This window comes from Cyprinus carpio, chromosome A7 (genome assembly GCF_018340385.1).
Source record: "Cyprinus carpio isolate SPL01 chromosome A7, ASM1834038v1, whole genome shotgun sequence".
In the NCBI taxonomy this organism is placed as follows: Eukaryota; Metazoa; Chordata; class Actinopteri; order Cypriniformes; family Cyprinidae; genus Cyprinus; species Cyprinus carpio.
In genome coordinates, this window is record NC_056578.1 from 23,343,408 (window position 1) to 23,357,557 (window position 14,150).

General features: G+C 36.6%; 3 protein-coding genes across 3 annotated transcripts; 2 read left to right on the forward strand and 1 right to left on the reverse strand.

Annotated features, from left to right (window-relative positions):
• The first annotated feature begins 3 nt into the window (after window positions 1–3).
• LOC109073478 (C-C motif chemokine 8-like) lies at window positions 4–1,093 on the forward strand. The gene is made up of 3 exons (XM_019089596.2): window positions 4–169; window positions 391–502; window positions 613–1,093. The coding sequence occupies exons 1-3, from the start codon at window positions 94–96 to the stop codon at window positions 704–706; spliced, it is 282 nt and encodes a 93-aa protein (XP_018945141.1). The 5' UTR covers window positions 4–93; the 3' UTR covers window positions 707–1,093.
• Window positions 1,094–5,951: 4,858 nt separating this feature from the next.
• Window positions 5,952–10,373, forward strand: LOC109070533 (transcriptional adapter 2-beta-like). The gene is made up of 2 exons (XM_042760488.1): window positions 5,952–6,284; window positions 7,052–10,373. The coding sequence occupies exons 1-2, from the start codon at window positions 6,015–6,017 to the stop codon at window positions 8,240–8,242; spliced, it is 1,461 nt and encodes a 486-aa protein (XP_042616422.1). The 5' UTR covers window positions 5,952–6,014; the 3' UTR covers window positions 8,243–10,373.
• Window positions 10,374–10,789: 416 nt separating this feature from the next.
• Window positions 10,790–14,143, reverse strand: LOC109073387 (grpE protein homolog 1, mitochondrial-like). The gene is made up of 4 exons (XM_042760489.1): window positions 13,987–14,143; window positions 12,529–12,685; window positions 11,802–11,883; window positions 10,790–11,703 (listed from the first exon to the last, which is right to left on the reverse strand). Exons 1-4 carry the CDS (start codon window positions 14,052–14,054, stop codon window positions 11,357–11,359), a joined length of 654 nt encoding a protein of 217 aa, XP_042616423.1. The 5' UTR covers window positions 14,055–14,143; the 3' UTR covers window positions 10,790–11,356.
• Between the last annotated feature and the right edge of the window lie 7 nt (window positions 14,144–14,150).

Below are 14,150 nucleotides of genomic sequence, written 5' to 3' on the forward strand. Positions count from 1 at the left end.
TACCTTTAAAAGCCAGGGTAAAGTTTGTAGGACATTATCCATTTGATAACCGCTTTATCTCAAGAAGAAGAAGAAGAAGAAGAATCTGCAGCGATGCGTCAGTATTGTCTTTGTCTTTTTATTGGTCTTCTGGCGGTTGCATTCCTCCAGTCTGGTGCAATGGGCAACAGTAAGTCACCCGAAAACATATTTATTTGTTCAGTGGTGTAAATAGAAATGTATCCAAAACAAAACAAAACTTTATCAGTGTCGTAAAACTTATTTCCAAGGGTGGGTTGGTAATCTTAATGATTTTTCTTACAATGAGCAAGTTATCTGTTAACATTTAGATGTTTGATGTTAAAATATTAATAAACGGATTTATTACATAAATGATATTTTTCAACACAGGTGCCAATTTACCATCCGAATGCTGTTTTAATAATTATGGGAGAAAAATCCCCATTGCTAAAATTGATTCCTACATAGAGATAAGAGTGGATTGCCCCAAACCTGGAGTCATGTGAGTTTTAATTTGTCATCATATTCATAATAATTATAACAGTAAAAATCTTTTATACTGTGTTAATAAGATTTCTGTGTGGAGTAACTGTGATCTTTTCCTTCTACCAGTTTTGTCACAAAGAAGGGTTATCGTATGTGCACGGATCCTCAGCTGGGCTGGGTGAAGAGTGCCATGAAAGCAATCGATGATCGTGATCTTTAGTGATGCTGCTGTGGCGATGATTAACATGCTCAAAGGAACGCTTTTGTTTGTTTCTTAAGTATTAGCTCAGTAAAGCTCTTTCTGTAATGCTCTGATATTCTTTTCATTATTATCATGTGAAGCATCATCTCAAGTAACTGCATGTTTTGATGCATTAAGTGCTGAAATAATTTTTACCTTTAACTAGTGTTAATTTTACTGCAAAATAACATATAAACAGACAACAATAACCATGTTTTTACCAGGATTAGAGGGACGATTTAGGATAGTATTTTTATTTATTTTTTTTTGATGTAGGCTGAAGAAAGAAATTTGCTTTTGTTTTATTCTGTATAACAGCAGTTTTATATGATGTTCTAAACTCTAATAAAACAGAACACAAAACAATGAAGAATTTTGTTGTAAAATCATTTCTTTGTTATATTGTACATCAGCAAATAACGGCATAGCAGCGCTTATTCAAAACAAGATCAAATAAATCAAAACTGTTTCTGGTTAAAAACAACAGAAAAAGGCAATAAATTGCGATAGAAACAAATTAACATCAGGTTCTATATATTAACTGAATTTTTATATTATATATGTAAAAAAAGGGGGAAAAAACTTGTCATTTATTGTATTATAAGCATGTACGTTCATGTTATCAATTCAAGTGTCACTAATTATTGACCTTTTCTGTTTTTATAGAATTTTAATTTCCTATTTTGCACTCAAGAACAAATAATTCAACATGGTCCATTAAATTAGTGAGGATAGTATTCAGTACAGCAGACGCAACACAGCACAGACAATAAGTGTTAACTAAAGAATAGAAAATAAATCAATAAAATACTGTAAAAATACAGCAGTGCTGATGAACAAGGAGAAAGTCTTTGGACTGGAGTTTCAGTATTTAGGATTTCAAAATGACTGTATTGTTGCTCATTTTGTGGCCTGAAATCTTTTCATCAAAAAGTCTAGTTACTCAGTTGCAGATAGATTTCCATAAGCCAGTTTGGTCTTAACTTGCAATACTAGTAAGATGCACAAGTTAAAACAGATACAGCTGAAAAAACAGAACTAAAATATGTTCCTTCCATAACCTTTCAAGATCACGAGGTGTCATTTTTTTATGAAAGATCACCAGTTTGCATGGATCTCCTATAGGTTTTTTTTTTTTTTTTTTTTTTTTTTAGAGCTAGCTGTCCTTAAATTGCCCCATATGTGTAGTTGCTGCATAGGCTCTCAGCATAAAGTATTAATAAATGATTTGCGAAAGCAAGATTATTCAAAGTACTACTGCTAATAAGTTTTATTTATGCTAATCCACAGGTTAAATTGTAAATGATATTCATGGTACTAAGAGAACCTTATCTGTTGATGGGTTTTTAAATTCCGAAAAAAAGTAGAAATCATGACCAGTTATACTTGATAATTAAAACATGAAAGGGCCTCAAATAAGACAAACTATTTAAATGAAATAAGGGTGACCCAGAGACAAGCCTACGGATATGAGCATTCTTAACTTCATATTGGACATTTTTTAAAAGATCACCATAGAATTGCATAGCACAGAACTGCATCAGCATAGAATTGTATCAGCATAGAATTGCAGAATGTGTTGGTGGTGGTGTCTTTTAATAGCACTAGTTTCTCACTTGCATACAAAGTGTCACTAGATGATAACACCTCAGAGCTGTCAGTGGAACACTAGAATTTGTGGTCGGCTGCTTATGCCAATGACCCTGTACCCTTCGGCTGCATTTCCTGTGGGAGGCCATATGCTGCTCGGTGTTTTTAAAATAGATTTGAGTCTAATTAGCAAAACCAACATCACCTGTAATGTTAAATGGAAAACACGTTTCTAGTAGTGGAAGCAGTCAGTAGTTAGTCTTGTAAAAATTCTTTAAATGTTCCACCTTGCAGCAACAGCTTGACATGTTTTTTCACTCTGACACTGAAAAAGTTACGTGCTTAAACCAAACATTATTTGTTTGTTGAGCACTTCCCTCTGTAATTCAAATAGACTCACAATGTCAAATATGTTATATATATATATTACAACGCATTTGAATAATAAAACAAGTTAGAATATACAGAAATTGACTTGACGTAACAAATACCGCCATCTGCTGGCTCTGTGTTGATCATAATAAGAGAAGAACAGGGATATACAGCTTTAGATACTATTTGAGATTACAAATTCTGTGTATTATTTCTCAGTATTTCTTTATTTCTTTAATTTGAAAACCAATAACCTTTTGTATAAAGTTTAATGCTCCACATATGGTATGCTTTGTCAGGTTATACTCTATATAGTGCACTATATAGGATATTTAACAACCCAGCGGGCACCTTGATATCAGTTTGACATCAATTATTAGTCAACACTTGATCAAGATGTTGTAACATCATTTTAAATTCAGTCTGGATGCCAATTTCTTCCAGATGTGATTGGGTGAAAATAGCAAGTTAATCCCACATTGGTTTAATGTATAAATGGGCCAATATGTTTAACATTCAGTGTACACCAAATCAACATCATTTCAAGTTTTTGATGCCAGTTTGATATGTATATTTGACCGTTTTTTTTTTTTTTTTTCCTCATGTCAATTTTGATGTCTTTTCAACATCAACTGCCCACTGGGAATTCCGACAGTATAAATATGTTTCCCATTGGGACAAAGGAAGATTCAAGTCAGTGTCACTTGAATCATTGAAACGAGATCATAAAAATGCTATTGGCTGCTTTTTTGTTTTTGGCTCTTCGTTATGTCCCACCCTTCATGTTTCAATCTAAATTGCGTCAGAACATTAAAATTAAAAATAAATAAAAAGTACAAACTAAAATTACATTAAAACCCATTAAAAATTAAAATGACATTTTGATCTTTAGTGATGCATTTTGAATGATAGAGTGTTTTAACTTGTCATGATTCCTACACAGCAACTTTGAGCAGTATTAGCACCATATTTATTTTACCACATTATATGAATCATTTTAATCATAATTTCATAATTGATTAAATAAACTCTTAAATTATTTTTGTTCTACTCTGTAATAATTGTCTTATATTACACACTTATTTCCAATAAAGTACAACATAACACAAAACTGACAAATGAATATCCTTATGAATATTTTTTGTTAACTTGTTGTACGGCAGCAGCATAGCAGAGCTAATCAAGACGAGTTTAATCAAATGACCAATCAAAATAAACAGTTTTCTTCTGTCTACAGTAACAATGGTTTAGGTGCTGTTAATGCACCTCTTTAAAACATTTAAATTTAAATAAAATAAAAAAACAGTGTCAGTGTCAAATGACAGGGTAGATTTGAAAAGCCATACACATGAATTTCTTTTGCTTTGCACAAGAATTCAGCAACAGCATCCTTTAAAGTAGTTAGTCTAGCAAAATTATGGAAGTTACGTGTTCTTCGTTTATTGGGTGCTAACCACTATAAGCACTTGTTTGGTACTGTGACAATCAAAAAAATCAACAAAAGAAAATAACTAAGATAAATACTATCTGAATACTATTTAAGATGATAAATTCGAAGTATTATATCTCACCAAATATTCCACTTTTCTATACATTTTAATGCTTTGCATAAGATAAGCTTTGTTAAGTTACGCTCTATACATGAAATTTAAGAGTTACTGAAGGGAAGCATGTGCACCTGTGTTGTCACTGGCCCTCTGGTTTGCTTTGCTGGATCTTCAGCATGAGCTCAGCTCTAGTCTCTGCTGCAGGCATTCAGAGGTGTCGACCTTCTCCTCAAAGTCCTGCAGCAGTGTGGTGTTTCCCAGCAGGCCACAGCGCTGTTGCAGCTTAAGGTTGTCTGCACGCAGGCCGTCACGAGCCTGTCGAGTACATGTCAGCACTTCACATTTAAGAGCCACCAGTGTGTCTGCCTTCACCAGTTGAGTGTGCTTGACCTTACTCTCCATCTGCACGAAATGAAGCTTCTCTTTCACGTGAGAAATGCCCTGAGGCTGTGGGACAAAAAAAAAATGTGTAAAAATGAAATTAAACAATATAGGCTGCTACAAATAATGCTTTTTATGGATAATTGTGAACTTATTATGTAAGGTCCTTATATAAGCTATATTATCTGAATAGCTTCTATGTGAAACAACATTTGAATCAAAAGACTTGTGTCCCAGTCATGCATTCAGCTGTTTTATTACTAATATATTTACATGCAATACATAATAATATTACCTTGCTTTTATATAAATTTATATATCACCGTGTTGTAATTATATACAATTAATTCAATATATTAATATATAATTAATTTGTAACATTTACATGCTCCTGATGATCACAAAAACGAATTTCACTCCTGAAATGAGGTGGACATAAATTACATTTATATATATAAATAAATAATAGATAAATAGACAAACAAACAAATAAATACATACAAAATAATTAATTCATTAATTTAAAAAAAAAAAAAACACTTTCATTTCTCAGATGTTTTGGTGATGTTTTCAGGCGATAAATCTACCTGTTCTTGAACTTGATGTTGTAGAGATGCACAGATGCCAGCTGGTCTTCCTGCTTCAGCTGGTCTTCCTGCAGCTGCTGCACCAGTGCTGCCTGTGTGCACACATTAACGGTCAGTGCTGTCATGGCAGCTTCATGTTTCAGTGCCGCTGAGGATCTCAGTTCATGCTGTACCTGGTTCAGTTTCTCTGAGCTCTGCTGGCGGAGCTCCTCGGTCCGCTGTTGTTGGAGCTCAGAGAAACTGTGGTGCTGCATTAATGCTCCTCTAGAGAACCATGCACTTTTGGTACTGCTCCTGGTCTGATATATCTCTTCCAGTCTGGGATCTTTATCACCTGTCTTCTTACTGAGGTACTCTGCTACTTTGCTCTGCATCTGACCCTTTAGCTTGCTGAGCTTTTCAGTCTCAGCTTGCTGTTCATGTAGCAGGTCCATTTGTTCCTTATCAGTGATGCTGAAACCCATCTCCTCCTCTTTTCTTCATGTTTTAACTCTAATGACCCCTCTTCCATTTTATATAATTGAATTTATACAAGGTTATTAAAAAAATTGTATTAACCTAAAAATAATGACATGCAATTTCTCTAAAATTAACAAACGTTTAGCTCATGAAAAACGCTTGCCTAAACTGTTTTGTGTCTGTACTGGAGTGCGTGATTGTTGCCATGGGCACCCACAGCGAGAGCCAATCGCAAGCATCCGCTGTTAGCTTATTAATATTAATGAGACGCAGCGGCGTGACCGGAGATACACCACTGCGCATGCCCAGCCCCGCGCCACTGCTGCTTCCAACAACAAGCGGTAGAGCAATATGGCCGACCTAGGGAAGAAGTACTGCGTGAACTGCCTGGCAGATGTTACTAATTTGCGGATTCGCTGTGCCGAATGCCAAGATATTGAACTTTGTCCGGAGTGCTTTTCTGCGGGTGCCGAAATCGGCAACCACAGGCGATGGCACGGCTATCAGCAAGTTGACGGCGGGCGCTTCTCGCTCTGGGGTCCCGAGGCAGAGGGAGGATGGACCAGCAGGGAAGAGCAGTCGCTGCTCGATGCCATCGAGCAATATGGATTTGGTAACTGGGTACGATTCTCAAATGAGTCTATATCGATGCGGCTTTAATAAAATTATTTTGCATTGCCACACGTGCACCTCAACACAAAATGGTCAAGTTAAGTCAGCAACAAATGATGCATTGCTGACTTAAGTAACTTAGTGAAAATAGTTTGTTAAGAATCAAGCAGATCCCCCAGGTGTGTTGTGCATATTGTATTTAAGGATTATTTAACCCAAAAATGAATGAAATGAACAGCTGCACAGTATAGAGTTTCCACAGAGAAAACAAACTGTACTGTGCACTATTACTGAAAGCACTGCCTTTGTTATTTATGAATATTTGCATAGCTTATTTTCATTAATATAACGTGCTAAGAAATTATATTCATGTTTGAGTTTGTAACTTTGATATTATTATGACCTGTATGTTAAAGGCTTAACCCAATTATGAAAATTCAGTCATCATTTACTCTCCCTCATGTTGTTCCAAACCCATAAGACCTTCGTTCATCTTCGAGACACAAAATAAAGACGTTTTTAATAAAAGCTGATGAGATTTCTGTTCCTCAATTGAATGATCAAAACTCTGATGCTTTGAAATGTTCATAAAAACGTTGTAAACATAGTCCATATGACTCAAGAGGTTTGATCCATGTCTTCTCAAGAGACAGAGTTGCCATCTTCATTTGTGTTTTCAAGACTTTTGGGTTTGCAACGACATTAGGGTGGGTAAATGACAGAAATTAATTTCTGGATGAACTAACACTGTATCTTTGTTTATTTATGTGTGTTAGGAGGATATGGCAGCCCACGTGGGTGCATCACGCACCCCTCAGGAGGTCATGGACCATTATGTGAGCATGTATATCCATGGGAATCTGGGCAAAGCCTGCATCCCTGACAGCATCCCCAACCGCGTGACAGACCACACTTGTCCCAGCGGAGGTCCGCTGTCTCCTAGTTTGACTACCCCTTTGCCTCCTCTAGACATATCTGTGGCAGAGCAGCAGCAGCTGGGATATATGCCTCTCCGTGATGACTACGAGATCGAATATGACCAAGAGGCGGAGAAGCTCATCAGTGGCCTGTCTTTAAATTACGATGATGAAGATATCGAGATCGAGATGAAACGAGCCCATGTGGACATGTACGTGCGGAAGCTGCGTGAGCGACAGCGACGGAAAAACATCGCTCGTGATTATAATTTAGTGCCAGCCTTTCTAGGACGGGACAAAAAGGATAAAGAGCGAGAACGACCTGGTGGAACAGGGGGGGTTGGGGGCATAGGTGGAGCTGTAGGATTGGGAGGTGGTACCTCCATTATTCCAACAGGGTCGCTGGGCTCCTCTTCAGCAGCAGCAGCGGCGAAACGCAAAATCACCAAGGAAGAGAAAGAGCAACGGATGAAACTACGGGCACTCTGCCAGTTCATGCCACAACGGGAGTTTGAAGAATTCTTCGATAACATGCACAAAGAGCGCATGCTGCGGGTGAAAGTTCGGGAGCTTCAGCGTTATCGGCGGAATGGCATCACGAGACTCGACGAGTCGGCCGAGTACGAGGCGGCACGCCACAAACGGGAAAAACGGAAAGAAAATAAAAGTATTGCTGGCTCAAAGAGAGGCAGCAGTGGTGGAGGAGGAGCGACCGGGCTTGGAGGAGGAGTTGGAGCAGGAGGTGGGCTTGGCGGAGGTGGAGGAGTCAGTGCCATCAAAGAGGAGGGGAAGGACAGTGAGTTCTCAGCCATTGAGAAACTCTCGGGCTTTGAGCTGCTGTCTGATCGGGAGAAGGTACTGTGCAACTCTATGAACCTAAGTCCCACACGCTATCTGACTGTCAAGACTATCATCATCAAAGATCACTTACAGAAAAGGCAGGGCATTCCCTCGAAAAGCCGCCTTCCCAGCTACCTGGACAAGGTGCTGAAAAAACGGATTCTGAATTTCCTGTCGGAGAGCGGCTGGATATCCCGAGAAGCCTCCTAACGACACTGTCCAAAGATTTGGCTGTAAGAATAATGACTGTAAATATATTTTTCTACTGTTTTATATTGCATCTCAGAAAAGCCTGTGAAAACAAAATGACTGTAGGTGCCACACTACTGGACGTGGGCCTTCAGTCAGTCTAACATGTCTGTGTTTGATCTCAGATCTCCTCATAGGAACATAAACATGGTTATAGAAGGTACTTAATCAGTATCCATAGGGAACTTTCCAGTAAGTTGTCCTATGTAATACATCAGAATATAACACAAAAGCCCATTGCCCCATGCTAAAATGCTTCCATTATGAATGTGGTTTTCAGTGGTGTTGAATGTTCCCTGCCAATAGAGTATGAACAGAATGTGTAATGTTGGACAAACCAGATCTTTAAAATTGGTTCTGTGTTTCTTGTTATAAGAAGGAAACTAGGTCAGGTTGCCAAAAGTCTAAAGTTCCTGTATTCTAACCTGAATTTGCCTGTTTCAGTTGGATATATTCTGTTTTTGTCTGTCAGTTGTGGGAATGTTGAGTCACATGAAGCATGCTCCATACTATCAAAATGTCTGAAGTTCATGTTTGATGATTATTATTTTTTGGAGTTGACCTTTGTGAGGTTATGTTACGTTGAGCATGTTTCAGAGGTTGAAGTTAAATGGCACACACCCCGGCTATATAAAGTATTAGTTTGATGCTCACATCAAGCTGATCACCAATGGAGAACATTTACCATGATGCTCCTGTTTCAAGAGGGTATTATTCTTATTTGTTGGGTAATGTGAGGGATAAAAGTCAATACAGCATCAAGGGTTCTCATCTCAACATGTTCACATTTTAAAAGATGAGACTGTGTTATGACTCCATACTACGTTTTTATTTTATTTTCTAATGCCTTGACAAAATCTTCATGCAGTATCAAATCTTAGATTACAACTGAGACATATTTTCCCATTATTTTTAATGTTATTATTGACTGCTTGTGTCTACCCCAAAGCTGTGGAAAGCTAAGAAAAGCACTGTTCACAGAGCCCAATGCAAAGGTTTCAAATTTTTACATAGTTTTGAAATGTTTAATATATTAACAGTCAAATAGAATTGATAGGCACAGTATACCTTTTTTTTTTTTTTTTTGTATACAATATTGGAAACAACTGTGTTTAGTGTAAATCTGTTGTAAAGGACAAAGTGGTGGTCCTCATCTGCATTTATACTGTCTATTTTCGCCCCAGACATTGGTACATATAAAGACCCATAAACATTCATTCATAGTTGAGTATGCTTATGTTGTGTGCCTTGAAGCATATTTGCCCTGGTTGATGCTTTTTATTCCTTTTCCTTGCTATTAATATTATATTTTAATATTAAATTGTACCTCATCAAAAATGTACAAAGATTAAGGTTTATTTTAGGTTTTATTTGGGCTTGATTGTTTTTCTTCAGATTTCTATGATAGATGTAACTACCCCACACAATAATATTGGTTATGACTAAAGCCATTAAAAGTAGATGGGCACAGTTGTACTTGGAGAGAAACTCATCCAAGACATATTTAGGATATTGGCTGTGTGACCGTTTGATAAATGATGGATGTTGGCATGAAGACAGTGTGTCATATCTCATGAAACTAGGAATAAGGAAATTCTGAAGCAAATGTGGAGGGGTCTTTTCTGTTTCCATGGTGTTCTGTCACTGCCTTTTTATTTCATTTGTATAAAGGTGCTTACATTTTTAGAAATGGTTAGTATTCAGGTTATGCTTTATGGTTGTAGGAAACAGGATCACTGGTACCCAAGCCATACATTTTATTTTTATTTACACTTTAAAAATCATTCAATATGCTATTTCAGAGAATATAATTATTTTTGTAAAGTAAAAAACAATTTTAAAGAAAATGTGAGCAGAGATATGAGAATGAACGACATCACAAAAATACACTATTGCAAGTTCATTTTTATCATTTTTAAAGACAATGTGACATTTAAAAAGGATAAGTTTTTTTTTTTGTTTTTTTGCTGTTTGTGCCATGAATGTTCTTTGGTAAAATAGTCCATTTTGGAAGGATCATATTTGTCAAAATGTTGAGTATGTGGAAAGTATTTTATTGCATATGTCATGTTATTAAAGTGTTGAAATATAACCTTTTTGTCTGTTATTAAGAAAAGAATATTTCACCAAAAATGACCAACAAACCTATGAAAGGTGTAATAAGGACTAAATTTGAAAAGAGGTACATGCTTTATTTGACAGTTGTCTCCTTGTTCACATAGATGAAATAGTTGAATCCAATACCCTTTTAAATTTGATGTTACAGTATAATTCTATTTATATTACAACCACAATTTCTAATGATTGATCTCTCAAGAGGCCTTAAATGGCCATTCTTCTTTTCCCCAGATCTTCACAAAACCACATCAGAAGTTGTTACAATCAGAGGACTAAAGTGTGATATTTCATCAGGTTTGCACACTATGAAACTAATGGTGAAAGTTAGCAAGCACAACCGCCAGTAGGCAAGTTATTGTAAAATTATACATTTTATTTTTGGATAAAATGTTACTCCAAGTCCTGTAAAGAAGACTAATTATTTTCTCATACAAATTGAAAAAAACGCATTACACTGACAGCGAAAGTGGAATCTAACAACTGCTGTCATGGATATCACCAGACTGGTAACGTTCTTCAGTAAAGCAATTAATGTAAGAGCAAATAAGTATAAGAAAATATGTTCAATAATGTAATATGCTGCAGTGTTTCTTTAAAAGCTTAAGATTCTTCAAAAGCTTCCGTTTCTTTGGATCCCTGGAAAGGTGATGATCCTACAGAGAATACTGATGCATCCAATCAAAGATTCTGTGAATCTTCTACCTCATACACACTCAACTCTTATATTATACCCAATAACTATATTTTTTTTTTTTTTTTACTGATTCATTATTAATCACAAAGATCAGTCTGGCATTGTCCTTCAGTTGTCAATATATTGGATTTCACCTCTCAGAGGCACATTTAACAAAAACAAAACAAATACAAAAAAACAATCAGTGGAGCCTAAGACCAGCTAATTTACAGAAATCGATCAGTTGACCCAAACCACAAACCCATCATAGTGTGTACGACCAGTTAGGGGGCTTTGACTACACCCACCAGAGCAGGCCGTAGAGTACGGCCGTGCAGCTTGTAGCCTACTTTAGTAACTACAGCTATGGTACCTGCCTCCTTGCCCTCCATAGGTGCATGAAACACAGCCTCATGCTCATAAGGGTCAAATTTCTGACCATCAGGGTTAAGCTTAACAAGGCCGTGTTTTTGGAAGACCTTTTGGATCTGCACCTCAGTCATTACAAGGCCATCATAAAGATTTTTCAGGTGTGGATTTGCAGTAGATATTTCAGTTTTTGGTACGCTTTCTGTTGCCTTCTCCAAGATGTCAGCCACCTCCAAGAGATCTTTACAGAAGCCCTGGATTCCTGAGAAAATAGATGGGAGTTAAAACATTTCACAAATTGACCAGATCCAGAAATGTCTGTTCATAAAAACTGCTTATAAAATAATTATAATAGCTTACCATAAAGCTTAGCATCATCAATCATCTTTTGACTCCTTTGCCTAAGGTTCTCAGTGTCTGCTAGCGCCCGCTTGTATTTATCTTCAGCAAAAGATGATTAACAAAAAGATCAGACCATCAACTACAAACAGCATGCTGATTTTTCAAATCCATATTCTATTTAAACTGCTCCACTCAACAAAGATAAAAGAAAAACACTTATGTGACAAATGCCAAAACCTCATTAACTATTTATGTTTTTTTCTTCTTATATACCTGCAATAATTAGTTTTAATATTCCAAAAACTCAGCAGATTTTATTGTATAGGAATATTACAAGGAATAATGACGATATGTTGGATTTACTGTAATAATTATTCTGAATGCTTCACATGTAAAGAAATGAGTAGGCTGGAGTAGAGACTCAAAGTCTGGTACACTTTACAGCTGATTTACAGCCAAGGAAACCTTCTGAACATCACTAATCTGAAACATGACCCTATCGAATGCACTTCTTAAAAAATAGAGCCATGTTTAAACAAATATGAATTAAAATGAATAAAAGTGTCCTCAGTGTCTAGAGAAACTAAAAGGGCTGTGATGTCCTTGAACTACAAGGGCAATTGAAGGTCAGGCTGTGCAGTGGAAATTACATGTTCATGAACTGCAAGAAAAACTTTTATTTTCAGATTTTATGTAAATTTAAACTTCTACACAACAGATGCTAAGACTAAGAATACAGCAATACCGTAACATCTTTTAGCTGTTCTTCCAGTTGTGTCTTTTCTTCTATGAAGGCTTTCTCAGCTGCACTGGGCTCTGGTTTCGGAGTCCCGTTCTCTTCTTCAGTCCCAGGCACTGAGCTTTTCTGATGGGCTGCTGTGCAAAGGAGGCGTGGAGTCGCCCTGAGAGAAGTTAACAGATCGATCCCTTGTGTTACAGGTTATATACATTGCGATTATGCAACCAATCTATGGTAAGAGATGTTGTGTTTGCTGCTGTCAAACAGGTTTAAAGGAAGAATCCCCCCCCAATAAAAATCAGGTTTACATAATACTAGTAGAATATCTTTCTTTAGCATTATTACTGATCTCACTGGCACTTGCTCGGATAGCTAAAGACCCAACTGAAGTACACAGTCTGAATCTTTGCTCATCTATGGGCTTTGTGTGTGTGTGTGTGTCTTTTATCCTTTTTTTGAACTTGAAGCTTTGATTAAATGGAAGTAAACTATTCCTTCAATATCGTGGCGTACATCCAAATGTAACAGATGACTGAGTGTGGCAGGCACTCAAAAATGGAGAAGTCTGTCATTTTCATCAGGAGATCCAGTTATGATATTTAATAATAATAATAATAATAATAATAAATGAAATAAGTGATGATTCAAGATTAATCATTGACTAGTTCTATGACACACATTTAAAAAAAATAGTAACAGTAATATTATTAGTGAATTTTCATTTCATGCTTACTTTAACAGACATTGTCATTATGAACGATCATTATATGTAAAGACCAGTTAAAAAAAAAAAGGTTCTATAATAAACTAGTTAATTTAAAATAACTGCTTCTTTATGGGTAACAGTCAAACCTGAATGAGTGACTTAAGTTTTACTTTTGAGCATGTAAAGAATTTAACCTTAAACTGGTTAATTTTATTGTAAAATATATATTTAAACGACATGGGATTCTAGATACCTTGACATATTAAACTAGGTCTGCAACTTGTCTACAACACCAATCATGGAGTGAAACAGTGGCAGTACAACTAGTAGACCCTTCGGTAACTCTTTGTTTTAACACTAAACACTAAGGCGTTGGAAACGAGTCTTTGATTGCCATGCCAACTTGGGGAAACTATTTTTAAAGGCTTAAGGAGATTAAAACCAAAATCCTGAACTCAATGGAAAAATGTTCTGTATGTAATATGCAATGACATGGTACACCTGAAAGAAAACAAACAGTGTCACTGAGAAGCACCTGTAACCCCATGTAACTAATCTGACAGTATCTGACAGGACAGAAAGACAATGCTGTCTAAACACTGTCAGGTGAAGGCAAATAACACTGAGGGTCCTTCAGCATCAATCATTCATTAGAGAACAGCCCACGCAACAGTAAGATCATTCATTTTTGTAAAAGCAAAATATTTACGAAAGCATGGACATCAGCTACACACAATAAAAGTGCTACGAAAACCTACCTAACAAGTGAAGGGGATGCTATGATAGAAGAGCTCTGTCTGATCGCACGCACACACCAGGTCGCCATCGTCACTCAATGTCCACGCTGAGAGTCCTGCAGAGCGAGGGTGTCTCATTCAACCAATCACAGCTCCTGTTCTTACACGCCTGCCGTACACGACCA